Genomic DNA, 27902 nt, shown 5'->3' with positions numbered 1-27902 from the left:
GGGAGACTGGTGTAACAGGAGCTAGCGCAGCCCTCCTGCTGATGACTCATCGTCACAAGAAGGAGCTGAGAAGAAACTGGTGACGACAGTAATTAGGTATGTGTGAGTTTAGTGCACTTCCTGGTGGAGGGGGGAAAAGACAGGGAAGGGAGGCAAATAGGTGATTGAAGCACATTACGGAGTTATATAACTTTGTAATGTGCTTCAATTACTGGGAAAAAGTTTTTCATGGGAGTTGTCCTTTAAACTTTTCAGCATTAGCACCCCTTGTGGCCATGCAGTGTATTACAGGCAATGGCTCTTGCTGTATTGGAAGGAGGCCATCTGCAGCCTCCGCCTCAATCGTTCGGCCTCCAGCTCCCTGAAGAAGGCGTCCTCATCAGTCCTCAGGATCAGCTCTTGCAGATCTTGGATTTCCTTCTCCATCTTTGATCGCAGCTCATGCTTGATCTTGTGCAAGTTCTGAGAAGGAGAGACGGAGTTATGGGTAGAGCTGATCGAACAGCGGAAAATCTTAGATTCTATAGAACTCGAACCTTCCGCATTTGATTCCCGATGCCTATTACCTAGGCTGAATCCCGGAATTCTAGGCAGTACCCGGGCACTCTCCTCCTTCCCCACGGACCCCCGGAAGGCATCCGGAATCAAATGCGGAAGGTTCAAGTTCTATAGAACTGTGAAATACGATGTGTTTTACAATGAACAATATCTTGGTATAATATAAGTCAAATATACTACTGACTTCATCATAATAGCACAACACTATTCACTGTATAAAGAAATTGTAATACTGACAGTATATCATATTCTATTCACTGAATACTAGGGAGAGGTGTATAAATTGGGAATAGCTACATAAGCAACACAGCAAAATCTATATTGAGAAACATTACATAGAGAAGATGAGCTATATTTGTTATGGTCATATATGTGCAGACACACACTCAATTATAATAAACACACATGACATTGACAGTGAGTCATGAACCCTATATAAATGGTAGTCACCAAGAGGGAATCCAGAAGGATCCAGGGCCTTCAAGGAAAAGGCTATGTCGCATGAAAGAATCCATGATGGAAGAGTGACGGAAGGGATGTCATTCAGGATGCTTGAAGCTAGTGACGATTTGTAAGACAACCCCTTCAAGGAACTCTCTTCATGAGCTATGGACACTAGACACTAAGGACTGTAAGACATTTCTCTGATACTCATTTTTATTCAATTCTGTAACTTTCATTACTTTTGAAGAAGCAGCAATAAATCTTCATTTTTTTTTAAAAAGAAACCTCTCTGATGTCATCCTACTGCGGCGAGCCATAAATTACAGGTGACACCCAGTTTACTACAAGAACCTAGGATTTTCCGCTGTTAGATCATCTCTAGTTATGGGGGGGGGGGGGCACAGGACTGACATCACTCACCTTGGACTGCGCCTTCTCCCGGGCCTGGATCTCCTGCTTCTCTTGGCTCACAGCTTCAGCCAGCATAGAGAACTAGGATGGTGGAGAGAGGTGAGATGTTGGGGGTTGTAGTAGCATCGCAGAGGCTATGTACACATTGGGGGTGAAGTCTCTTACCTGATCCTTGTAATAATTCTCCATGGACTCCAGCTCCTCCTTGTGCCGCCTCCTCTGCTCCTGCCGCTGATCCTTGGCATATGATCGGATCTCCCGCAGCCTCTGCTTCTGCAGCTCCAGCCCGTCCTCAAACAGCTTCTTAAAGATCTAGAGCAGGAAGCAAGAAACCTAAGAACAGGTCCTATCCACAGCTGAGGGGGCACTAGAGTCTAACTGGCCACAGCAGCACATGGGGATTGGGGAAAAGGACAAGGGCCCTTCACTCACCCTCTCCTCTCTGGTTCTGGCCCTCATGAGTTTGGCACGGAGCTGCACGTGGTAGTCCTCATAGTATTTCTTAGCTCTTGCTGCTTGTTGCCGGTTGTCCCGCATTCGGTTCTGGGCGGACTTCTGGAGCCGGATCCGATCCTTGAAGTCTTTCTGTAAGTAAAAGGAAATATTTTAAATCTAGGATTTCCGTCATTGACTGAACCCCCCAGTCAAGCTGAGGGTTTATTACACTGTGTTGGGTAGAATTTAGCTGCTAGGTTCAGCTCACTGATACCCCTAAAGTGTATGTTCACACTGAGAGATCCGGACAGCCCGCTCGCATAGACTCCATTCTATGCACGGGTGGATTAAGTCGTCTGTCCAAAGAATAAACAGGGTAATTCTTTGGACGGCCGGTGTAATCTGCTCGTGCATAGAATGGAGTCTATGGCACGGGCGGACATACGCGCAGATTCCTCAGTGTGAACCCTAACATGACTTCAGCTGTGTGAGCAGGAAGGTTTTCATTCACTGAATACAAGCAGAGATTTTGCAGAACTTAAAAAATACATCTTGGCCAGAATTATTCGTTAATATGATATTACTCAAGCAAAGCTAGACAAATTCCTAATGTACACTAATTATGGGAAATTCACATATAGTGCTATTTCTATCACTTTAGTAGAACAAACAGGCTTCAATTTCTCTAAAAAAATGTGACATCACGACCTGGTCTATACCTAAAGGGTCCAGCAGGGGGCACAGTATATGTAAAAATTACATGTAAAAAAATATTTCTACATATACTGCGCCCCCTGCTGGACCCTTCAGGTATAGACCTGGTTGCGACATCACATTTCTTTTAGAGAAATTGAAGCCTGTCTGATCTACTAAATTGAGGGAAATAGCAGTATATGTGCATTTCCCATAATTAGTGTATATTAGGAAGTTGACTAACTTTGCTTGAGTAATAACGTATTAAGGATAACTCTGGCCAAAATGTTTTTTTTTTTTTTTAATAAGTCTTCATACAACAATGTGATGCTGATATGGCAAGCCTTAGGCCCACAACCCACTGGGGACTAGATGTCACCCTCAAATGTCACATGGCCCCTGATATCACGAGAACTGACCAGCCGCTGGTTGTGCTCCTGCTCCTTCTGGATCAGTGTTACAAGGAGGTCATGCTTCTTATGAGCTTCCTCCACCTGAAAAATGACAGACAGAGAAGGGTTAACTCCTCCCCATCCCAGCACACTATGGCCCTACCTCCATCTCTGCCTGCTCCTCCCCCATCACAGAGTGCACAATGGCCCCACCTTTATCACTGCCTGCTCCTCCTCTCTTACTGACTGCTCCACCCCCACCACTAACTGCTATGACCCATCAAATATATGTTCCTCCCTATTATTGATGGCCCCCTCCTCCATCAGCGTGCACTATGGCCCCACCCCAACCACTGACTGCTATGACCCCTCAAATGTATGCTCCTCCCTATAATTGACACCTCGTCCACCATGGACTGCCCCTCCCCTATTAGCAACTGCTATGGCCCCACCCCCCAGCAGCTACACATGACCTCTCACCTCTCTCTGTAGATGGCGCTCGCTCCGCTCGTCTTCCTGGCCAGACCTGGCGAGCAGCTCCCCCTGTTCCAGCTGCTCCCTCCACATGTTACTCAGCGTCTGCTGCGAGATCTGGAGATGCGGAAATTCTTCCAGCAAAAGCGGCAACAGATCGTTCTCCTTAATCTTCACTGCGGGAGGAAACAATACAGCAGTGTAAGTGGATTGGTGACAGCAGCAAAGGTGACAGCCACAGGCGGCAGCAGGAGTGGTGACAGCCACAGCAGCACATACTTCGGTTTGCCGGCCTGTGGAGGCTGGGGGCACACTGCTTCGGCTTGGGGGGCGGCTGTGTCCGTTTCCCAGAATACACCCTCTCCGGGTGAGACTTCTTCGGAGGCTCTTTGAACATATTTTCTTTATATTCTTGTTGCTTTTGGTTAAAAAGAAAAAATAAATAAAGATCACAGAACCACTTCCAGATCAGGCCAAAGGCAGTACTACACCTCGCCCAATATCATCTCAGATGTGAGCAGTTACCTCCACATCGCCACCTCCAGATCAGGCCAGAAGTAGTACTACACCTAAATATAAATCACCCAATAACCTCTCTCCTAGATCAGGTCACTCACCTTTTCCTGTAAATCGTCATTCAGCTTTGCCAATTTTTGTTTCTCAGTCTCCTCAAAGTCCTTTAATTCGCCTTCGTAGGCCTTCTGCAGCAGCTGTAGGACATGAAGGGGGTTCACTACAGCCTGAAGATAGGGGGGGGGGGGCACAGAGATGAGAAGAGGTAGAGCTCCCTGTTTTACGTGGCTCTGAGCCCCCATAGCACAGATCCGACTTGTAGGCATCACACTGCAGCTCGGCATATTCAGACTGGCTGCTGTGTACAGGCAGGAGCCCAGCACCGGCACTTACCCGAGCCTTCAGCCTCTCCAGGTCCAGCTCCTTCTGAACGTCTCTCCGGATCTTCCCCATCTCTCCTCTGGCCTCCTTGTTGAGCACATCCTCAAACTGCGCCGAGAGGGAACGGTGTGGAGGTGGCAGCGGCGAGGAGGACATGGACCGCGGCCTGGTGCTGGGGGGCCGTGCACGCCCGGCAGCTGCGGGGAGAGAAAAACAGTCACAGCCCCTCCACATTACTGTCCACTACAGGTAAAAGGCAGAATTGTGAGTGCAGCTCCGGCTGTGACTAGAGGATTAGACACAAGTTCAGTGCTGCCCCCTGCAGTCACTAGTCGTCATTACCGTGCAGTTTCTTCTTCCGGCGGATCTCCATGATGCTGTCACTGTGCTGGGACAGCTTGTCGTCCTCCTTCAGCTCGCTGCTCTGGCTCTGACTCCCCAGCGCCTTCTTCAGCATCTGCAGTTAGGACATGGGGTAAGTGACAGCCCGGCAACTCCTGAGGGCGCTATTTTCCGCACATAACCGTACTCACCTTGTCCAGCTCATCCAGCCGGCGGGACAACTTCTCTGACATCTCCTGCAGCTCCAGCTCTGACAGGCGGTTCCGAGCTCTCTGTACGGACAGCGGCTCGTCTGCCAACGAGAGAGGGAGGGGGTCCGGGGGACTGCGGAACCAAGAGGGGGTCCCACTTATAATCCATATACAACACAGCTACTGACAGCAATGGATTGTCAGTAAGAGGCACAGGGGAGAAAGGACGACACTAGGGGAGTTCATAGGATGTGAGGTATATGAAGTACGTGTACTGGTTATAGCACACTGTATATTGGGGGTAGGAGGTCCTGTACTGGTTATAGCACACTGTATACTGGGGTGGGGGTCCCTGTACTGGTTATAGTACACTGTATATTGGGGGTAGGAGGTCCTGTACTGGTTATAGCACACTGTATACTGGGGTGGGGTTCCCTGTACTGGATATAGCACACTGTATATTGGAGGTGTGGTTCCCTGTACTGGTTATAGTACACTGTATACTGGGGTGGGGGTCCCTGTACTGGTTATAGTACACTGTATATTGGGGGTAGGAGGTCCTGTACTGGTTATAGCACACTGTATACTGGGGTGGGGTTCCCTGTACTGGATATAGCACACTGTATATTGACGGTGTGGTTCCCTGTACTGGTTATAGTACACTGTATACTGGGGTGGGGTTCCCTGTACTGGTTATAGTACACTGTATACTGGGGTGGGGTTCCCTGTACTGGTTATAGTACACTGTATATTGCGGACGGGGGACCCTGTACTGGTTATGCAAAAGTATGCTGATTGACCTCAGGGAGATCAACCAAAACACCGCAGGGACACCATCACATGTCTCAACGTCAGTGTATTCTAGAACATTGCCCCCTGGGAAGTCAAATATGCAAAAGAACACTGCAGAGACACCATCATGTGTCTCGACGTCAGTGAACTAGCTAGACACGTGATGGTGTTTTGCAGTGTTTTGGTTGATCTCCCTGAGGTCAACCAGCGTCCTTTTGCATACACTTACTAGTCATTGCTCCCACTAGCCAGAAACCTACTCCACGCTGATGAAGGGCAAAAACTCTGAAACAGCTGTTTGTGGATACCTTGCTTAGGTGGTTTCCTTAATTGGAGACATTCCTTGGCTTGGTTGTTTCTTCCCGGAGGGAAGGTCTGGCTAGTTCACTTACGTTGAGACACGTGATGGTGTCTCTGCAGTGTTCTTTTGCACCTGTACTGGTTATAGCACACTGTATTCTGGGGGTGGGGGTCCCTATACTGGTTATAGTACACTGTGTATTGGGGGTGGGGGGCCCTGTACTGGTTATAGTACACTGTATATTAGGGGTGGGGGTCCCTATACTGGTTATAGCACACTGTATATTAGGGGTGGGGGTCCCTATACTGGTTATAGCACACTGTATATTAGGGGTGGGGGACCCTGTATTGGTTATAGTACACTATATACTGGAGTGGGTGTCCCTGTACTGAATATAGCACACTGTATACTGGGGTGTGGGTCTCTATATTGGATATAGCACACTGTATATTGTGGGGGAGAGACCCTGTACTAGTTATAGCACACTATATACTGGGGTGGGGTTGCCTGTACTGGATATAGCACACTGTATATTGGAGGTGTGGGGGGAACCCTCTACTGGATATAGCACATTATATATTAGGGGTGGGGGTCCCTGTACTGGATATAGCACACTGTATATTGGAGGTGGGGGGGAACCCTCTACTGGATATAGCACACTATATATTAGGGGTGGGGGTCCCTGTACTGGTTATAGTACACTGTATATTAGGGGTGGGGGACCCTGTATTGGTTATAGTACACTGTATACTGGGGTGGGGGTCCCTGTACCGGTTATAGCACACTATATATTAGGGGTGGGGGGTCACTATGTGTTGCTGTGCCATCCCGTTACTCACGTCAGTAGTGAATCTCCACCATCCTCGGGGTGCAGTTCGTCTTCTTGCTCTACGTCTCCACTATTCCAGCAGTCGCTCAGTGAGCTCTGCAGTGTCATCAGCCTGACGTCCGGCTGTGTGCGGAAGGCCACCTTCTTCTGGTGACCCTGAAAAACCAGGAAGAGCCTCACTATACTGGCTGCCCCCCCTCCAATTCACTGCAGGGACCCGGCCCCTCTGGCTCTCACCTCACATGGCGATTCTACTGCGCTCCTCCGCTCTGTTTGTCTCAATACCGGATTAAGCCCATGGTCAACATCTGAAATAGGAAAGAAGAAAGCACTGACTGAGGAAAAATATAATACTGTAACCCCCCAGGACACTGTGAGGAGTGCCTGACATCAGACTGTAGCAGAATTGTGAATGCAGCTCTGCAGTGTAAGATGAAGCTGTGAGGTATAAGATGGCTGTAATAACTGCTCACTCCCAAATCTGCAACAGAGTATATGGGGGGGATGAGTCTAGCAAATGTACGGTTGGGTATGGGGCCCTTTATTACCTCCATTAGTGACACTGTGCCCCCCGGGGACCTCTGCCTCATCAGGATATTCCTTGCTTTTTGCTGGACTCTGGCAGGAAGAGCCGGCGCTGCCGAGTGAGACCTGGACATCCCGGTTCACACCACGTGGCTGATACGGGGGGCTCAGAGGAATGGCGGTCGGCCCCTCGTGCTGGGTAACGCTATCCTGGTCCTGTGAGTGTCCATTCATAAGGAGGCGTTCTGGAAAGCAATAGAAACTATGAGATCAGAGCGCCCTCTAGAGGAGAATGACAGTATCTTACATACAGCCCAGAGCCCCCCCCCTTATGGGCAGTGTGATGTCTGATTACTTACCATCACCTGTGAGGGCAGCAGCGGGTGGCTGCACCACTGTGATCCGAGGGGTCAGTGCCCGCTCCGCCAGACTCCTCACAGTCTCCACATCAAGACCTGTCAGAACAACACAAAACCACTCACTATGAGCTGCCAACCACCCCAGACCGGGTCTTTCGGCCAATCCCCCAATCCCGTCACCTCTCAGCGTGAACGTGTGCGCCGTGTCCCCCAGACGGATCAGTTCTGCTGTGGACTCCGAGCCATCGACTTCACCGGAAGGCGCAAGGAGATCAGAGGAGAGCGACCTGAGGAGCAGCCATGTGATTAGGACAGAGAGCGGAGGTCATAGGGTGACTTATACAGGATCACCACTTACCCTACGGAAGGAGGCGGCCTCAGGGATGGAGGGAGATCACTATGGTCCCCAGGAACCTCCTTATGTCGCCCCCGCCGAGACTGATCCTTAGACTCCAAATCTTCTGCAAAAGATAAGGACAGACTGAGGATACCTACACCTTCTCCTGTATTATACTCCAGAGCTGCACTCAATATTCTGCTGGTGGGGTCACTGTGTACGTTACTTATCCTGTACGGACCCTGAGTTATATCCTGTATCATACCCCAGAGCTGTATTTATTATTCTGTGGTGTAGTTAGTATATACATGTGGTCACATGATGCAGGATCGGGCTCCTACCTCCGGTTTGGGATGAGGCTTCGCTGATTTGCTCAGTCAGATACTCCAGTAATCCATCGAATATCTCCAGGAGGTTACAGATGGACTCTGTGTCTCCTCGGACAATGTTCTCACCTGTGGGAGGAGGAGGAGGAGAGTGACCATCCCGGGGTACAGGGCAGGGGTGGTGAGTAGCCCCCCCTGGGGCGAGGGGCAGGGGTGGCGAGTAACCCCCCCTGGCAGGGGGCCTCCATCTAGGGGTCCACACTCACCTGTGATATGGGACAGGCTGACTTGCAGATAGTCCAGGGCCAGCGAGTCAATGACGGATTGCACATTGTGGGCGTCATCCTCCGGTGAGCGGGAATCAGGGATATAATCTGTAAATGAGGATGAGGACACTGGGGGTGACCACTCGTCCTGCTCACAGCTGAGGAACCGTTACAGCTGCCTCAGGGCGTCTGGCTCCTGGCTCTGTCATTCACTTTTCTGGGGCTTTAAACAGTGGGGTACTACAGTGAAATTCTTCTTCTTTCAAATCAACGGGTGTCAAAAAGTTACATAGTTTATACATAAAAAGTTTCAAAAATCTCCAGTCTTCCAAGTACTTATCTGCTGCATGTCCTGCAGGAAGTGGTGTATTCTCTCCAGTCTGACACAGTGCTCTCTGCTGCCACCTTTGTCCAAGTCAGGAACTGTCCAGAGCAGCAGCAAATCCCCATAGAAAACCTCTCCTGCTCTGGACAGTTCCTGACATGGACAGAGGTGGCAGCAGAGAGCAGTGTGTCAGACTGGAAAGAATACATTATTTCCTGCAGAACATACAGCAGCTGATAAATACTGGATGTCTTGAAAATTTTAAATGGAAGTAATATACAAATCTATCTAACCTTTTCACATCAGTTGAAAGAAAAAGAGCGCCCCTTTAAAGGGGTAGTGCACCAAAAATGTTTTTCTTTCAAATCAACTGCTGCCATGAAGTGCCAGAGATTTGTAATTTACTTCTATTAAAAAATCTCAAACCTTCCAGTACTTATCAGCTGCTGTGTGTCCAGCAGGAAGTGGTATTTTCTTTCCTATCTGACACAGTGCTCTCTGTTGCCTCCTCTGTCCATGTCAGGAACTGTCCAGAAAAGGAGCAAATCCCCATAGAAAACCTCTCCTGCTCTCCAGACTGGAAATAATACCACTTCCTGCTGGGCATACAGCAGCTGATAAGTACTGGAAGGCTTGAGATTTTTTAATAGAAGTAAATTACAAATCTCTGGCACTTCATGGCAGCAGTTGATTTGAAAGAAATTTTTTTTGGGTGCACTACCCCTTTAAACCTTGCCTGAAGTCATCGGGGTGTGTGGTTACTTTATACACCACATTGGATGCTCAGTGATCAGCACGGTCCCCCAGGGGCCCTTAAATATGGCCGTCTACCATCACTCACGTACCTGGCACTTTTTCTCCCAATATGGCTTCATATATAGCGACAAAGAAGCGGGCGTCACAGTGCGCAAGGTGGCGGAGCGGCAGTTTCACATGGCATCTGCTGAGCAGGCTTCTGGCGACGGTCACCCAGTCTGTGTGGGGGAGGGGAGAGTCAGCACATGCGTTATACATGGAATGTCACCACCAGACGGCACTGTAAACATGTACTCACCCGTCTCCTGCGTGCCCATCCTCCTGGGTCCTACTACCTGGTGCCTCTTACTGCCCCTCTTCAGGGTAGAATCTGACTCCTGTTGCCCCAGATCTAGGAGATATAAGTTATTTGGTTACCCCAGGTCTACATGGAATCAGTCCCTTGCAGCCCCAGGTAAAGTTGGGATCAGTCCCTTGCAGCCCCAGGTAAAGTTGGGATCAGTCCCTTGCTGCCCCAGGTAAAGTTGGGATCAGTCCCTTGTTGCCCCAGGTAAAGTTGGGATCAGTCCCTTGCAGCCCCAGGTAAAGTTAGGATCAGTCCCTTGCTGCCCCAGGTAAAGTTGGGATCAGTCCCTTGTTGCCCCAGGTAAAGTTGGGATCAGTCCCTTGCAGCCCCAGGTAAAGTTAGGATCAGTCCCTTGCTGCCCCAGGTAAAGTTAGGATCAGTCCCTTGCTGCCCCAGGTAAAGTTAGGATGAGTCCCTTGCTGCCCCAGGTAAAGTTGGGATCAGTCCCTTGCTGCCCCAGGTAAAGTTGGGATCAGTCCCTTGCTGCCCCAGGTAAAGTTGGGATCAGTCCCTTGCTGCCCCAGGTAAAGTTGGGATCAGTCCCTTGCTGCCCCAGGTAAAGTTGGGATCAGTCCCTTGCAGCCCCAGGTAAAGTTGGGATCAGTCCCTTGTTGCCCCAGGTAAAGTTGGGATCAGTCCCTTGTTGCCCCAGGTAAAGTTGGGATCAGTCCCTTGTTGCCCCAGGTAAAGTTGGGATCAGTCCCTTGTTGCCCCAGGTAAAGTTGGGATCAGTCCCTTGCAGCCCCAGGTAAAGTGGGGATCAGTCCCTTGTTGCCCCAAGTAAAGTGGGGATCAGTCCCTTGCTGCCCCAGGTAAAGTGGGGATCAGTCCCTTGTTGCCCCAGGTAAGGTTGGGATCAGTCTCTAGTTACCCCAGCTCCAGGTACGATCAGTGTCTAGTTACCCCTGGTAAAGGTGGGTTCTGCCTCTAGTTACCCCAGCTCCAGGTAAGACCAGGCTTCAGTTACCCCGGTTTCGGGTGGGAGCCGTCTCTAGTTACCCCAGGTCCCGATTGTTGCCCCTCCGACTCTTCGAAGTTTAGGGCATTTAAACCGCCAGTGCACTGTGATTGGTCCCCTCAGCCCCGGCTGTTGCTTCCGGATATGACGTCACCGTTCCCTCTTAAACCCGGCGTAAAATAAATTTGTCCGTCTGGGCCCCGAGTCCGAAACTGAGACCCGAGAGAGCACGTGACCCCACGGAGGAAAATGACAACCGGGACCCGAAATGAGAACCGCGCCTACTCTCCGTTCGCATAGTATACCTCCGCCGTAACGTAGTGCGGCCAATGACGTCACCTCACGCACAGCCAGCCGGGGGCGTCGCCGGAAGTGATTGCGGAAGCGTACGTGTGCGTTCCAGCTCTGTTGTTATGGTGATGGAGGCGTTCAATGGGTGTTTAGAACCGCGGCCTCCGTGTGACGTCACGGTATAAGGAACTTGTGGTTCTCTGCTGCACCGGTCAGCGCTCCCTGTGTGAGATGGAGGCAGCGGGATAGGTGATCGGTCTCCTCCATCTCACAGCGGGAGCCAGACCTGACCGACAGCTGATAGAGGGACAGCGCGGGAGCGGGGAGAGGTGAGTATGGTGGTGCAGTACATTACTCTTCTAGGGACATAATGGAAGGCACAGTGCAGTATGAAAGGGAAGGATCGAGAGGGATCTAAAGTGTATTTACTTTAATTTTCTTGTGTGGCGGTATTATATTCACAGAGTATATTGTGTGGCAGTATTATATTCACAGAGTATATTGTGTGGCAGTATTATATTCACAGAGTATATTGTGTGGCGGTATTATATTCACAGAGTATATTGTGGGGCAGTATTATAGTCACAGAGTATATTGTGTGGCGGTATTATAGTCACAGAGTATATTGTGTGGCGGTATTATAGTCACAGAGTATATTGTGTGGCGGTATTATAGTCACAGAGTATATTGTGTGGTAGTATTATAGTCACAGGGTGTAGTGTATTACAGTATTATAGTCACGGGGTGCAGTGTGTTACAGTATTATAGTCACAGGGTGCAGTGTGTGGCAGTATTATATTCACAGGGTGCAGTGTGTGGCAGTATTATATTCACAGGGTGTAGTGTTTGGCAGTATTATATTCACAGAGTATATTGTGTAGCAGTATTATAGTCACAGGGTGTAGTGTGTGGCAGTATTATAGTCACAGGATGCAGTGTGTGTGGCAGTATTATAGTCACGGGGTGCAGTGTGTGGCAGTATTATAGTCACGGGGTGCAGTGTGTGGCAGTATTATAATCACGGGGTGCAGTGTGTGGCAGTATTATAGTCACAGTGTGCAGTGTGTGGCAGTATTATAGTCACAGGGTGCAGTGTGTGGCAGTATCATAGTCACAGGGTCAGTGTGTGGCAGTATTATAGTCACAGGGTGCAGTGTTTGTGTGGCAGTAGTATATTCACTGGGTGCAATGTGGCAGTATTATATTTATAGGGTGCAGTGTGTGGCAGTATTATATTCACAAATTATAGTGTGTGGCAGTATTATAGTCACAGGGTGCAGTGTGTGGCGGTATTATAGTCAGAGTGTAGTGTGTGGCAGTATTATATTTACAGGGTGCAGCAATATTATATTCACAGGGTGTAGTGTGTGTGGCAGTATTATATTCACAGAGTATATTGTGTGGCAGTTTTATAGTCACAGGGTGCAGTGTGTAGCAGTATTATAGTCACAGGGTGCAGTGTATTACAGTATTATAGTCACAGGGTGTAGTGTGTGTGGCAGTATTATATTCACGGAGTATATTGTGTGGCAGTTTTATAGTCACAGGGTGCAGTGTGTAGCAGTATGATAGTCACATGGTGCAGTGTGTGGCAATATATTCACATGGTGTAGTGTGACAGTATTATAGTCACAGGGTGTAGTGTGTGACAGTATTATATTTACAGGGTGCAGTGTGTGACAGAATTATACTCATAGGGTGCAGTGTGTGGCAGTATTATAGTCACGGGGTGTAGTGTGTGACAGTATTATATTTACAGGGTGCAGTGTGTGACAGAATTATACTCATAGGGTGCAGTGTGTGGTAGTATATTCACAGGGTGTGGTGTGTGGCAGTTTTATAGTCACATGGCGCATTGTGTGGCAGTATTATATAGAGTGCGGCAGTATTACATTTACAAGGTGCAGCATTATAGTCACAGGTTGAAGTGTGTGGGAGTATTATATTCACATGGTGTAGTGTATGTGGCAGTATTATAGTCACAGGGTGCAGTGTGTGTGGCAGTATTATAGTCACAAGGTGCAGTGTGTGGCGGTATTATAGTCACAGGGTGCAGTGTGTGTGGCAGTATTATTGTCACAGGGTGCAGTGTGTGTGGCAGTATTATAGTCACAGGGTGTAGTGTATTACAGTATTATAGTCACAGGGTGCAGTGTGTGTGGCAGTATTATAGTCACAGGATGCAGTGTATTTGGCAGTATTATAGTCACAGGTTGCAGTGTATGTGGCAGTATTATAGCCACAGGGTGCAGTGTGTGTGGCGGTATTATAGTCACAGGGTGCAGTGTGTGTGGCAGTATTATAGTCACAGGGTGCAGTGTGTGTGGCAGTATTATAGTCACAGGGTGCAGTGTGTGTGGCAGTATTATAGTCACAAGGTGCAGTGTGTGTGGCAGTATTATAGTCACAAGGTGCAGTGTGTGGCAGTGTTATATTTACAGGCTTCAGTGTGTGGCAACATATTCAGGGTTTATTGTGTGGTAGTATATTCACAGGGTGCAGTGTGGGGCAGTAATATATTTATGGGGTGTAGTATATTCACAGGGTGCAGTGTGTGCAGCAGTATTATAGTCACAGGGTGCAGTGTGTGCAGCAGTATTATAGTCACAGGGTGCAGTGTGTTGCAGTATTATAGTCACAGGGTGCAGTGTGTGGCAGTATTATAGTCACAGGGGCAGTGTGTGGCAGTATTATAGTCACAGGGTGCAGTGTGTTGCAGTATTATAGTCACAGGGTGCAGTGTGTGGCAGTATTATAGTCACAGGGGCAGTGTGTGGCAGTATTATAGTCACAGGGTGCAGTGTTTGTGTGGCAGTAGTATATTCACTGGGTGCAATGTGTAGCAGTATTATATTATAGGGTGCAGTGTGTGGCAGTATTATATTTATAGGGTGCAGTGTGTGGCAGTATTATAGTCACAGGGTGCAGTGTATGTGGCAGTATTATAGTCACAGGGTGCAGTGTGTGGCAGTATTATAGTCACAAGGTGCAGTGTGTGGCAGTGTTATATTTACAGGCTTCAGTGTGTGGCAACATATTCAGGGTTTATTGTGTGGTAGTATATTCACAGTGTGGGGCAGTAATATATTCATGGGGGTGTAGTATATTCACAGGGTGTAGTGTGTGGCAGTATTATAGTCACAGGGTGCAATGTGTGACACTATGAGTGTCTTCTCTTATGGTGCGTTTACACTGAGAGATTTATCTGACAGATTTTTGAAGCCAAATTCGGGAACAGGTCATAAAGGAAAGACAGATTTCTCCTCTTCTCAAATCCATTCCTGGCTTTGGCTTTCAAAATCTGTAAGATAAATCTGTCTGTGTAAACTCACCATTAGTTTAGAGGATGAGAATTTGCTGGTAAAGTGAGGAGCTGAAGATGTCCGGGCTCCACACCCTGCAGAGATGAGACGTACGTTTCCCACCTTATGATTTTCAGCATTCAGGGTGGTCGGTGTTTGTTGGTATCTCCCAGAATCCTTCCCATCGCTGTTGTTACCAGGGGCTCACCTGTACTATGGATGGTATCGCTGGTGCCTATCTGCCACACATGCCTCACATTACTGGGTGGCAGCAATTGGTCCCGTTTGGTTTTGCAGTGAGGACGCTTTAGTCATCAGGGGGTGGTCGGGTGTATAATGAGTACAAGAGACATATTGGTTGTAATGGTCCTTTATTATAGCATCCTCACTGTAAGATGGGTATAAAAGAGGCAGTGGGCTTAATGGCCTTATTAGATATTTGTATGACCTGACCAATGTATATATGTATACATCTAGTGGGCCGATCACTGGTGAAATAAAAGAAGAAAAAAAAATCCCCTCCCCCAAATAATAAAATGACATTTTATTCCACTTTCAAAATAATTTCTCTTTTCCTCCTTGCGTTTAAAGGGGTTATCCAGTGAAGATCTTTTTCTTTCAAATCAACTGATTTTAGAGTGTTATATAGATTTGTAATTTACCTCTATTTAAACATCTCCAATCTTCTATTACTTATCAGCTGCTGTATGTCCTGCAGGAAGTGGTGTTTTATTTCCAGTCTGCCACAGTACTATCTGCTGCCACCTCTGTCCATGTCAGGAACTATCCCCATAGAAAACCTCTCCTGCTCTGGAAACTTCCTGACATGGACAGAGGTGGCAGCAGAGAGCACTGTGTCTGACTGGAGAGAATACACCACTTCCTGCAGGACATACAGCAGCTGATAAGTAAGAGGAGACTTGAGATTTTTAAATAGAAGTAAATTACAAATCTATATAACTTTCTGACACCTGTTGATTTGAAAGAACAAGATTTTTGTTAGAGTACCCCTTTAACGGGCCATAGCACTTGCGTTTTTTCACCTACAGACCCATATGAGGTCTTATTTTTTCCGACAACAGTTATACTGTGTGATGACACGCTTATATTTTTTTATATAAAATGTGCAACAAAACTAAAAGAAAATTTGGCCAGCAAAATTAGAAAAAAAAGGAAAAGCTATTAGATACAGAAACTGAGCAGACAGTATCACACAGGATTAGCTACACAGCTCAGTGGCCAGTATCAAATATGAAAGGATTAGATACTCAGTACACATTACAAATTTAGATACAATGGTCCATCGCATGTGATACTATAAGCCGAGCTGTGTATCTAATCATACCACATGTGACGCTTTACGCTGAACTCATTTATCTTAACCTGTTGTATATACTACTGTTCCCAGTATCTAACATTGTGCTGTTTCATACTGTATCTAATCCTTTCAAGTCATACCGTCTGCTGTCCGTTGTATCTAATCTTGTCAAAAATCATACTGTCAGCTCCTGTATCTAATACTATTGGAATACTGTCTGCTTAGCTGCTGTATCTAAGCCTACCAGTTGTGATTGTCTAGTAAAAAGTGCATCTAATCCTGTATAATACTTTCAGCTTGACCTATGTATCTAATCCTATCCTGTGATACGGTCTGCTCAGATGCTGTATCTAAGCCTATCATTGGTGATTGTGTGATAAAAAGTGTCTACTATCATTATGATTTTCAATTATGCCTCTGTATCTAGAGGAAAGTATCACACAAGATTAGATACAGAAGCTCATTAGATCGTATTACATAAGATAGGATTAGATACAGGAGCTTATCAGACTGTATCACACATGATTGGAATACTAGCTACTGAGCTTCTGTATCTAATCCTTAGAATTAGATACAGGACATCAACAGACAGTATCACATATTATAGGATTAGATACAGGTCCTCAGCATCCAGTATCACATGAGACAGGATTAGATACAGAAGATACAGCAGATGCTATATGATAGGATTAGATACAGGATCTCAGCAGATAGTATCACGAATGAAAGATTAGATACAGAAGCTCAACAGCCAGTATCACATAGGATTAGACAGTATCACATATAATAGGATTAGATACAGGAGATCAGCAGACAGTATCCCATAGGATTAGATACAGAAGATCAGCAGACAGTATCCCATAGGATTAGATACAGGAGATCAGCAGACAGTATCCCATAGGATTAGATACAGGAGATCAGCAGACAGTATCCCATAGGATTAGATACAGGAGATCAGCAGACAGTATCACATATGATAGGATTGGATACAGGAGATCAGCAGACAGTATCCCATAGGATTAGATACAGGAGATCAGCAGACAGTATCACATATGATAGGATTGGATACAGGAGATCAGCAGACAGTATCACATATGATAGGATTGGATACAGGAGATCAGCAGACAGTATCACATATGATAGGATTGGATACAGGAGATCAGCAGACAGTATCCCATAGGATTAGATACAGGAGATCAGCAGACAGTATCCCATAGGATTAGATACAGGAGATCAGCAGACAGTATCACATCAGATACAGATACAAGAGTCTGGGGTGTGGCTGCTCTCCCCCCTAGGGGGGGCACTTCCTCCCTGTTACCATTATAATGGGGGTCCTTACATATACACAGGCGTCTCCATTGTATTGGCAGCTCCTGATCTCCATGTGAATGGCCGATAAGCTGCACTCTCATCGCCCCATGTTGTGTATCCGGGGCAGACGGATGCAGCTGACCCCCACCACAGATCAATGCATTCACCCAGGACATGAGCTGCACGCTGATGGGTTGCTATGGGCGGCCACAATCCCCACCACTATGGAACTGGGGAGTCAAAGGCAGCCACTACATGATGGGAGTTGTAGTGTATTAGCTGGAGAGTCACAGGCAGCCACTACATGATGGGAGTTGTAGTATATACGAGCTGGGGAGTCGCAGGCTCTACATGATGGGAGTTGTAGTATATACGAGCTGGGGAGTCGCAGGCTGCCACTACATGATGGGAGTTGTAGTGTATGAGCTGTAGAGTCACAGTCACTACATAGCTGGAGTCACAGGCAGGCTCTACATGATGGGAGTTGTAGTATATACGAGCTGGGGAGTCACAGGCAGCCACTACATGATGGGAGTTGTACTGTATATGAGCTGCAGAGTCACAGGCTGCCGCTACATGATGGGAGTTGTAGTGTATACGAGCTGGGGAGTCACAGGCTGCCACTACATGATGGGAGTTGTACTGTATATGAGCTGCAGAGTCACAGGCTGCCGCTACATGATGGGAGTTGTAGTATATATGAGCTGCGGAGTCACAGGCAGCCACTACATGATGGGAGTTGTAGTGTATATGAGCTGCGGAGTCACAGGCTGCCGCTACATGATGGGAGTTGTAGTGTATATGAGCTGCGGAGTCACAGGCTGCCACTACATGATGGGAGTTGTAGTATATATGAGCTGCAGAGTCACAGGCTGCCGCTACATGATGGGAGTTGTAGTATATATGAGCTGCAGTCACAGGCTGCCACTACATGATGGGAGTTGTAGTATATATGAGCTGCGGAGTCACAGGCAGCCACTACATGATGGGAGTTGTAGTGTATATGAGCTGCGGAGTCACAGGCTGCCACTACATGATGGGAGTTGTAGTGTATATGAGCTGCGGAGTCACAGGCTGCCACTACATGATGGGAGTTGTAGTGTATATGAGCTGCGGAGTCACAGGCTGCCACTACATGATGGGAGTTGTAGTGTATATGAGCTGCGGAGTCACAGGCTGCCACTACATGATGGGAGTTGTAGTGTATATGAGCTGCAGTCACAGGCTGCCACTACATGATGGGAGTTGTAGTGTATATGAGCTGCAGTCACAGGCAGCCACTACATGATGGGAGTTGTAGTGTATATGAGCTGCGGAGTCACAGGCTGCCTCTACATGATGGGAGTTGTAGTGTATATGAGCTGCGGAGTCACAGGCTGCCACTACATGATGGGAGTTGTAGTGTATATGAGCTGCGGAGTCACAGGCTGCCACTACATGATGGGAGTTGTGGTGTATATGAGCTGCGGAGTCACAGGCTGCCTCTACAGCTTTTTCACAAGTTCCAAAACTACCCCTCCCATCATGCATTGACAAAGACTGCAATGCGAGTCGTCGCTTTGCAACACCTGTAGATGTCACGTGGCATTGTTGTTTTGCAGCAGTTTTGTTGGGGAATGAGGGAAGTTGTAGTCCGTGGGAAGTCCTGTAATATAAAGTATGGTGGGCAGGGAAGTTATAGCCCCTTCATCTGTGAGCCCACCTATGTCCTGTGGTCTCTGCTGATCTCAGGGGGTCCAGCTTATCCCCAGGTCCTCTGCATTATAACACATCCCAAAACTCTGTCGCCCTCCAGCTGCTCCTAAACTACATGATGGGAATGATGGGATCTGGAGGGCAGCAGGCGGCAGAGTTCTCGCAGCGTCCCGTACAGCGTAGGAGCTGTAGTCGCGCAGGCGCACTATATACACACGATCACGCCGGATTATCCGCTGCTCCCCGTTCACACTCAGCCCTGCACGTCGCCATTGGATCAGAATCGCTTCTATACTCATAAACCACCGGAGCGGCTTAGTATATCTGATCAATTCATCACATCCATAGCGGCGGCCTGAGAGCCGGTCTCCGGGCACAGCGCCCCCGGGTGAGGGGCATCGCCAGAGCAGGATCATCACCTCACAGCGGGCGCAGGCGCCAAACACCCGCCGCGATCAAATAAGATCAATGTGTATAGTGACAAAGAGGAACACACTCACACACTCACACACTCACACACTCACACACTCACACACTCACACACTCACACACTCACACACTCACACACTCACACACTCGTTTCCTTTCCCCACGTTTCCGCTCGCTCCTTATTATGCTCTCCCGGCTTCCGTCGCCCCGCCTACACGGTTGCGGCTGCTCGTCTCTACGCCATCTTTGTGCCGGGCACACCTTCTTCCCTCGCAGCCCCTACCCCCGTAGTGCTCCGGTCCTCTGCTTTATCGGGGAGGCATCAGATTAAGTCAGGGAGAAGCCAGAGATTCCTAATAAGTTGTTCCGAGTTACGAGAGCCGCGGGGAGAGTATGCTGCCCACAAGCAAAATGGCGCCGGGAGGCGGGGTTAGAGCCGCGGAGGGATACGTGACGTCACGGAGGCGCTGTGGTTTGGGCGTGGCCAGCCGGAACCTCACTCCTATATAACCGGCGTCTCCTGCTTGTGCAGTTCCCCGCGCCTGCCGCTGCTCGCACACAAGAGTCTTCTGTACCGCTGCAACATGCCTGGATTCAACGATAGAGACCGCGGCCGCGACAGAGGGTGAGTCACCGCCGGAAATGGGCAGGTTATTGGTTGTTAGTCGGTGGACCGGTCCGGGAGGGGTTTTGTGGTTTTCCGGAGTGATGTACGGTAACGACTGTTACTCGCCATGTGTGAGGTGTTTGATCCGTTATTGTCGTGCTGTGCGTTTATTTTCCGCTGAGTTACTGAGGAGATGAAGAAAACGCAATGAGGCGACTCGGATACAAAATGCCGGTTCTTTGTCTCCTCACAAAATGGCGGCGATGCGGGTGGGGGAGGGGCGGCCGCGTGCTGCCGGGAGAGCCGGCCACAACATGCAGCACCGTAATTACTGTAAGACTCCCGCCGCCCTCATACTGTAACACACAGCCGTTGTAGGGAACACGCCCGTCTACTGTATATAATAGAACATGGCGGGGGCGGGTGTAAGTGCGGCTCTGAGGCGCCGGCCTGTCTACTGTATACGGCGGGAACGGCAGCTTATGGCGAGACCAATCGTGTGTAAGCGCGGATTACATCTGTGTGGTCCGTAACTCGCGTGGGTGCGGTATAACCGCTGAGACCTCGCCGTCTGTGTGAATAGTGCGGGAGCGGCTACAGCTGCGTGTCCGCTAACTGCCGAGGCCGACGCGTGTACCGTATATAATGGAATAGAGCGGGGGCGCTGTTGCGCTTACGTAATCATGGAGATCCCGGCCGGCTCGTTTACCGTATCTATTGGTGTGGGGTTTTTGTGTCTTGTTCTGGACTCGGTCCTAGAGTGGGCGCTGGTAGGCTTTAGTTACCGTATATACACTAGTATTGCCTTGTATAACACCTAAGGGTGTATGTACCGTATATACCAGATTAGAGCAGGTCCTTTGTACAAGGACTGGTAATGGGCAGTTTTGGTCTGGCTGAGGCTGTGTACCGTATATACTGGAGAAGAATCAGTGTAAGACATGTATATATTTAGTCTGTTTGCTCTGAGTACTCTGGATTTATTTACTGTATATCCCAGGGTGGTGGCCTTGGTGGCAGATGGTCCCTGATGTGGCCCATGTCTGGAGATAACATGTAATTGTTTAGTCTTTGTGCTCAGCTTTGTTCTTAGCTCTTTCATGGCTGCGGGTTTGTTACATTGTCTCAGCCCTGTTGGCTTTGTTCAGGTTGTGGACACAGGCTTCTTTTCATTAACAGGTGGCATAGCTGGATCCATGGAGGGAAGTATGTCTGGTGAGTCACTGTGGCGGATATGTCATGTGACGTCACCGGGTGGAGGTTACTGGATCAGTCGTCAGAGGTTAACCCTTCCCTGCCCATTGTGTATTCACATCAGTTATTATTCTCTGGTATCAGCTTTGTCAGGCTTGGGCAAGGTGACTTGAGGACAGGTATATACGCTATAGTTACCAGACCTTTTAAGATGTCTGCTGGGTGTTCCTGGAAACGGCTGTTCCTGGTAAGGTTCAGGACGTTCTGTTCCTCTGCCGATCGCTATCTGTGACATCACAGCGGCCGCCTTCTTCCTGATCTCGCTCTACGCCCTGCTGGCTGCTCTGACTCACATCTTCCACAGCAAAAGTGTATGAAATCCCCTAGTTTGCTAGAGACTTCTGTTCAGATGTAAATGAGTGTTCTTGTCACATTCTGGTAGCTTAGCAGTCACAGGTCATAGTTCCAACTTATGGGTTAGAGATGGGTGAATCTACTGAAGGAAGGAAGAGAAGGGCTTTGTTCCCATCTGTATTCTGCACATCAGGCTGCAGGCTCTGAAGTCTGCTCCACTCTGTCACTCCTCCCCGAGTGCTGGGAGAGGATGGATCCAGTCCTGGGAAACTTCTTCCAGCTTCCCAGGACTAGATCCATCTTTTCCCAGCACCCAGGAAGGAGCGGCACAGAGCGGAGAAGACTTCAGAGCCTGATGTGCAGAATACAGATGGGAACAAAGCCCTTCCTCTTCCTTCCTCCTGTAAACTCGCTCATCTCTAGTTTATCGACCTTTTCCCGAGGCATCTGAGTGACACCCATACAAGACAATAGGTGAATGTGTGGATCATGGATCCCTTCAATATTTTGCCAGAAACGATTAGTGTGTATTCGTCACATATCATGGGTTAGATCTTTCATATAGGGAAACATTATACTAAATATTGGGCAATGTAGGTTTAACATAATGATCAGGCAGCGTTGTAGTACTTGTGCACAGTAGGATATTCAGTGGCAGCAAATATTATAGATGGTGGCATCATATACAGTCAAGTCATACATAACCTGGGAATCTGAGAGGTAGTTAGATCAGTGTAACCTAGTTAGATAAGATACCTGTGTATTAGATGGGGGTCGGGTTTAAATCCCTTCAAGGTATATGCATGGAGCAATGGTTGGCTATGGTAGAGTACAGGATGAGACATGGTTCCAGGGTTGGAGAATGGAGGGTGTAAGGGCTAATTCACACCTGTTCTGTCCACAATTGCGTAATTGTGGCCTAAGGCTTATGTAGTTACCAGGTTGCAGCAGTCAGCGGGTTTAGGTTGGAGAGTGTACTGGTGCAGGGAGGCAAGCTGGAGAGAAGGCCACAAGTGGAGTGAGACTGAGGACTGGTAGAGTAAGGGATGCGGCGCAGGTAGCTAGTGTGTCAGTGTCAGGGCCGTATGTCAACTAGGATCCTTGATCCATATGTATGTTAACCTATTGTCTTGTATGCTTTTCTCTAGGACTCCTAGAGGTTGATAACCAAAATGTTAATACTTAGGCCTGTGATTGCTAATATATCAATGAAATAAATATGCACTAGAGCACTTGCATCTCAATGGAAGTCTGTGGACCACTAGTGTATTTCTCATACTTAAGTAGAGTTTCCAATGAGCCTTTAGTCCAGAGTGCTATTTTTTTTCACTATACTACCACCCTGTATTACAGCTTGGGGTCTGTTAGTGTGCCCTTCTGTTGCTCACACATTCACTTGTCTTTCAGATTTGGCGGTGGAGCTCCCCGATTTGGAGGGAACAGAGGAGGATCATCTGGAAAGTTCGGGAACCCAGGAGAGCGACTGATCAAAAAGAAATGGAACCTGGAACAGCTGCCAAAGTTTGAGAAGAATTTCTACCAAGAGAGTCCAGATAGTGCCCGGCGTACTCAGGTGAGTGGGGTGATAGAGCTCTCATGGCCACATGTTGAGTGGGTCTACCTGTCATGTCCTGTTCTCACCTTGTTTCTTTCTTTTACAGCAAGAAATTGAGCAGTACAGGAGAAGTAAAGAGATCACTGTCCGTGGGCACAACTGCCCCAAACCTGTCCTGCAGTTCCATGAGGCCAGCTTCCCTGGTGAGTGGTCTTACCATCCCCTGTAGATGTGTCAATCCTCACCTCCCCCTGTTGTCATTCTTACTTTGTAGTCTCATCCATTCTCACCCCTGTAGTCTCATCCATTCTCACCCCTGTAGTCTAATCTATTCTTACCCCCATAGTCCCATCCCCCTGTAATTTTGTTCATCCTCTCCCTATTCACCTGTGGTCTCTTCTGTCCTTGCCCCTGTCTTACCTGTCCTCTCCCTTCTACAGTCAGTATCATGGAGGTGCTGAAGCGACAGAACTTCACAGAGCCAACTCCCATTCAAAGCCAGGGCTGGCCTGTGGCCCTCACCGGTCTGGATATGGTTGGCGTTGCCATGACAGGGTCTGGGAAGACTCTATCGGTAAGTATTGGGCAGTAGGGCTTCTTGTTGATCTGGAGTTGACATGATTGCTGACAGTCTCCTCTTCTCCGCAGTACCTGCTCCCTGGGATTGTACACATTAACCACCAGCCATTCCTGCAGAGAGGAGATGGCCCAATTGTAAGTATCTTCCACCCATTATAGAGCCAGCATCTGTCCCCCTTGCTATCAATACCAGACCCCTGTCATCCCTGCACTGTTATATACAATGTTCTTGCATCATGTCCGCCTACAGCTCCTGGTGCTGGCACCAACTCGAGAATTGGCTCAACAAGTGCAGCAGGTAGCAGCAGAATATGGGCGAGCATGTCGCCTGAAGTCTACTTGTATTTATGGAGGAGCCCCCAAGGGACCCCAGCTCCGAGACCTGGAGAGAGGTAAGGCTGCCCTCTATACACAGCAGGGAGTACAGGGTAACTGTTCTGTATGGGAGTAACTTACCTCTGACCTCTCCCATAGGTGTTGAAATTTGCATTGCAACACCCGGCCGCCTCATTGACTTCCTTGAAGCTGGAAAGACCAATCTGAACAGATGCACCTACCTGGTCCTGGATGAGGCAGACAGGATGCTGGATATGGGTTTTGAGCCTCAGATCAGGAAGATTGTGGACCAGATCAGGGTGAGTGTCTGCTTTGTCCCCAGTGTGGTACTTGGTTGTATCTGGTGCATATCTAATCTGTGACTCTACCTACAGCCTGACAGACAGACCCTGATGTGGAGTGCCACCTGGCCCAAGGAGGTGCGTCAGCTGGCAGAAGATTTCCTGAAGGACTATGTGCACATCAACATTGGTGCACTGGAGCTGAGCGCCAACCACAACATCCTGCAGATAGTGGATGTCTGTAATGATGGCGAGAAGGATGACAAGTATGTGATTCTACATATACTGTGTATGCAATCTTCATCCCTGTCCCTGCATATCACTCACCTGCTGCTTCTTCCCAGGCTTGTTCGACTGATGGAGGAAATCATGAGCGAGAAGGAGAACAAGACCATAGTGTTTGTAGAGACAAAGAGGCGCTGCGATGACCTCACCCGCAGGTTACGACGGGATGGGTAAGTGGTGCCGTACATAGTGACCCCACCAGCAGAATAGTGGGGTATAATACAGGAAAAGTAATGCATGTACAGTAAAAGTAATATGGCTGCTTGGCTTGTGTTGCAGGTGGCCTGCCATGGGAATTCATGGTGACAAAAGCCAACAGGAGCGTGACTGGGTGTTAAATGGTGAGTGTTGGCTCTGGTTGTCTGGTAATTCTGGGGTCCCCTCCATTTCATTGTTCTGACTTTATTCCTCTGGTTTCCACAGAATTTAAACATGGTAAATCCCCAATCCTCATTGCCACAGACGTTGCATCCCGAGGCCTAGGTCAGTATAATGCCCCCTCTCTGGCGCCCGCACTGTCTGTACCATTTACATGTTATTTCTTTAAAGAAAGTTCATTTGCTTTCTTTAACCTCTGCAATTCTCTTGAGTTTTGTTTTTCACCAAGGTGCGGTCTTTATGGCATGGCTAGGCATGACGTTCGGAGGACTCGAGGGGGACGGAGGACTAGTGGATAAATCGGCTGGCTGCTCCCAGTCGGGTAGAGAGGTGGAAAAAATGCTGCGCATCGTGTGCCAGTAATCCTCAAAAGGCAGAGACATTATTTATCACCGCCCACTGCGACCCCATGCTGTTTTTTTGCATGCTTGCCATTCAGTGCTGTTACTCGTGAACCGTACGGCGAGTCTCAGTGAGGATCCGGCCAAGGATTGCCAGGGGTCCTGTAAGGTGTCCTGTAATGCATTTGTCGCTTAAGCCTTTTGTAGACACAATTGGTGAGTACTGGCACATGAGTAGAGATGTGGGCAGGTGGAGCAGCACTTCAAAGATTTCACGATCCTCCCTCACCTGTAGCGTAATCGTCATGTCGAGACCTGCCTGAGGGCGACAAATTTCTCAAGTGAACCCTGGCTTCTTGGGAGCTCTTGCCGAGACAGTTGTACCGCAGAAAACCAAAGCATTTGACTTGCTCGATCCTTGAGCTCCCCCCTCCGTATTGCTAAACATGGGGGAGCGAGGGTTGTCGGGTCTTGGCAAGAGAAGTGTTGAGCTTCTGATGAGTGTGCGAGGGCCACATGCAGTTCTCTCGGGGTTCCTCGAACAGCACATGAGGAGGCTACTGCCACGTTTGGTGGCCGTACTGCGGAGAAGCTATCAGATGTCACTTGATATTGGCTATTGATAGGGGAGTCCGGGTAAGACGTGTGCCGGGTGATGCACCAGAGGTGGTTCTGTCTCTATAACGTTTCTTCTTTGCAGCCCTCGCCCCATCTTGAGGCGTCCCTTCTAACTTGTCTTTCTGGTCTGGCTGTTGTTGTGGGCAAATCCTTCCCTTGTTCATTCCTCTTTGCCACACTGCAACACTTTACAGATGTTGAAGATGTGAAATTTGTCATCAACTATGACTACCCTAACTCCTCTGAGGACTATGTCCACCGCATCGGCAGAACGGCCCGCAGCAGCAAAACAGGCACAGCCTACACCTTCTTCACACCCAACAACATCAAACAAGTCAATGACCTGATCTCTGTGCTGCGGGAAGCCAACCAGACCATCAACCCCAAGCTTCTGCAGCTGGTGGAGGACAGAGGTAAGGGGCAGGCGGGCTACCCACATAAATGGATCAGTCGTTTCTGGGGGAAGTCAAAGGTTATCCTCCAGTCACATCCAGAGCTCCATTCATAATTCAGAGTAGTCAATCTGATCTCCCATAATGCACCAATGCTATTCTAGAAAACTCTCATTCACCAAGGCTTTTGGTAACCAGTGGTCGTCTACCCTCCAGAGCAGTACGTCATAGTCTAAGGGTCCATTTACACAAAGATCATCTGCCAAAGACTTGAAGACAAAGCCAGAAACTATAAACAGATCAGGTCATAAAGGAACGCCTGAGATTTCTCTTCAAATCCATTTCTGGCTTTGGCTTCAAATCTTTTTCAGATAATCTTTCTGTTTAAATGCACCCTTAGACTACAAACACAGGTCTTCTGAGGCTTAGGGAACATGTCACTCAATTATGTGGTGGACATAGCTGATGGGAATTATATGGTTCAAGTGAACTATTGAAACAAGTCCATCTAGTCTGCCCTTTTAGGATGAATGCTGCTCTGGATATACCATTACTGCCTTCCGGCTAAATCTCCCCATTGTACAAGCTGCTCCCTCATCTAGAAAGGATTCTGCTGGCCGGTTAATGTTGCTGCATATACTCCAGTCACATCCAGAGCAGCATTCACTACATAACTAGATTCTCACAGCACTTACACACTAACAGATTTTTGCTGTATCCCAGGTTCTCATTGACTTTTTTCCCCTGCAGGACGCTTCAGAGGCAGAGGAGGAATGAATGACCGTCGTGATCGCTTTTCTTCAGGCAAGAGGGGTTGGGGGGGTAGTGAGAATTACAACAGAGGGTTTGGCGCTAAGAGAGACTTCGGAAACAAACCACAGAACGGCTTTGGGGCCCAGGCATATAACAGTAACGCATACGCCAATGGATATGGTGCAGCAGCCCTCCAGGGAGCCTACCAGCGCCCAGGACAGAACGGCGCCTACCAGAACGGATTTGATGCCAGCCAACAGTACGCAGCCGCCATGCAGAATGGAATGACCCAGCAAGCCTACACCTACCCGACAGCAGCAACGGCGGCAGCGGCCGCTCCCTCCATGCTAGGCTACGCCATGGCAGGGGCTTACCCTCAGTGAGGAGACGCACGCTCAGTGTCCACTTTGGTTTTTAAGTTTATTTTGTTTCATCGTATTTTTGGGACAGGCCTCGGTATTTAAGTCTGGGCGGGACGCTCGCTTCAGATGGTCGTGCACTTTCCCACTATTTAAGTTGACTGTTTCTCTACATTCCTGAAGACGACGTTTTAGTTTCTTTTTTTTTTTGTACTAGAAGATGCAGCCGGTGTTCTCACAGTCAATGTACAGTGATTGGAGTACTGTAAGGGGGGCGGCGCATGGCCCTCAATAAAGACCATTCAACTCAGTGCATGCATCCTGTGCTCATTTTGGAATGTGTGCGAGCCTTGTGAGCTGTGAAGGGTTTAAGTTCAAAGCCTCAATTGTGCAGTTTCCAACACACGGGAGGGGGCGACTACCAGGGCTGCGGAATCTAAGCTGCAGCTCTGACTTCTGACCTTTTATCAGGGACTGACTCCAGCTCCTTCATAAATGGCCGTCATATACCAGGGGAGTTAACTCACTGGCTCAGCAGCTTCTCCCTAATGTCCTACATGATCCTGG

General features: G+C 48.5%; 2 protein-coding genes and 1 non-coding gene across 9 annotated transcripts; 1 reads left to right on the top strand and 2 right to left on the bottom strand.

The window, feature by feature from the left end:
- Positions 1-70: 70 nt before the first annotated feature.
- On the bottom strand, positions 71-21326 carry CEP95 (centrosomal protein 95). 7 transcript variants are annotated; one of them, XM_069953373.1, is made up of 22 exons: positions 21308-21326; positions 9949-10041; positions 9740-9868; positions 8570-8677; positions 8319-8432; positions 7999-8101; positions 7821-7927; positions 7641-7736; positions 7305-7526; positions 6994-7064; positions 6767-6912; positions 4835-4967; positions 4644-4758; positions 4314-4498; positions 4025-4117; positions 3687-3825; positions 3414-3583; positions 2961-3035; positions 1846-1998; positions 1579-1725; positions 1423-1494; positions 71-462 (listed from the first exon to the last, which is right to left on the bottom strand). In XM_069953373.1, exons 2-22 carry the CDS (start codon positions 9965-9967, stop codon positions 286-288), a joined length of 2574 nt encoding a protein of 857 aa, XP_069809474.1. In that variant the 5' UTR covers positions 9968-10041; positions 21308-21326; the 3' UTR covers positions 71-285. The 7 variants fall into 7 exon arrangements, with proteins under 7 accessions (XP_069809474.1, XP_069809471.1, XP_069809468.1 ...); XM_069953370.1 differs by lacking the exon at positions 21308-21326 and adding an exon at positions 11260-11321; XM_069953367.1 differs by lacking the exon at positions 21308-21326 and adding an exon at positions 10900-11233.
- LOC138773208 (small Cajal body-specific RNA 2) lies at positions 19147-19489 on the bottom strand. The gene has a single exon (XR_011359918.1). It is a non-coding gene; the product is annotated as a small Cajal body-specific RNA 2 (non-coding RNA).
- On the top strand, positions 19818-27645 carry DDX5 (DEAD-box helicase 5). Its single transcript, XM_069953374.1, has 13 exons — positions 19818-19928; positions 22866-23031; positions 23120-23216; positions 23454-23587; positions 23662-23727; positions 23843-23984; positions 24067-24227; positions 24303-24475; positions 24554-24664; positions 24774-24835; positions 24918-24977; positions 26026-26244; positions 26974-27645. The coding sequence occupies exons 1-13, from the start codon at positions 19888-19890 to the stop codon at positions 27357-27359; spliced, it is 1818 nt and encodes a 605-aa protein (XP_069809475.1). The 5' UTR covers positions 19818-19887; the 3' UTR covers positions 27360-27645.
- Positions 27646-27902: the final 257 nt, after the last annotated feature.

This window comes from Dendropsophus ebraccatus, chromosome 14, assembly GCF_027789765.1.
Source record: "Dendropsophus ebraccatus isolate aDenEbr1 chromosome 14, aDenEbr1.pat, whole genome shotgun sequence".
NCBI lineage: Eukaryota > Metazoa > Chordata > Amphibia > Anura > Hylidae > Dendropsophus > Dendropsophus ebraccatus.
The sequence above is the reverse complement of the archived record's forward strand: the minus strand, read 5'-3'. Positions and strand labels throughout refer to the sequence as shown.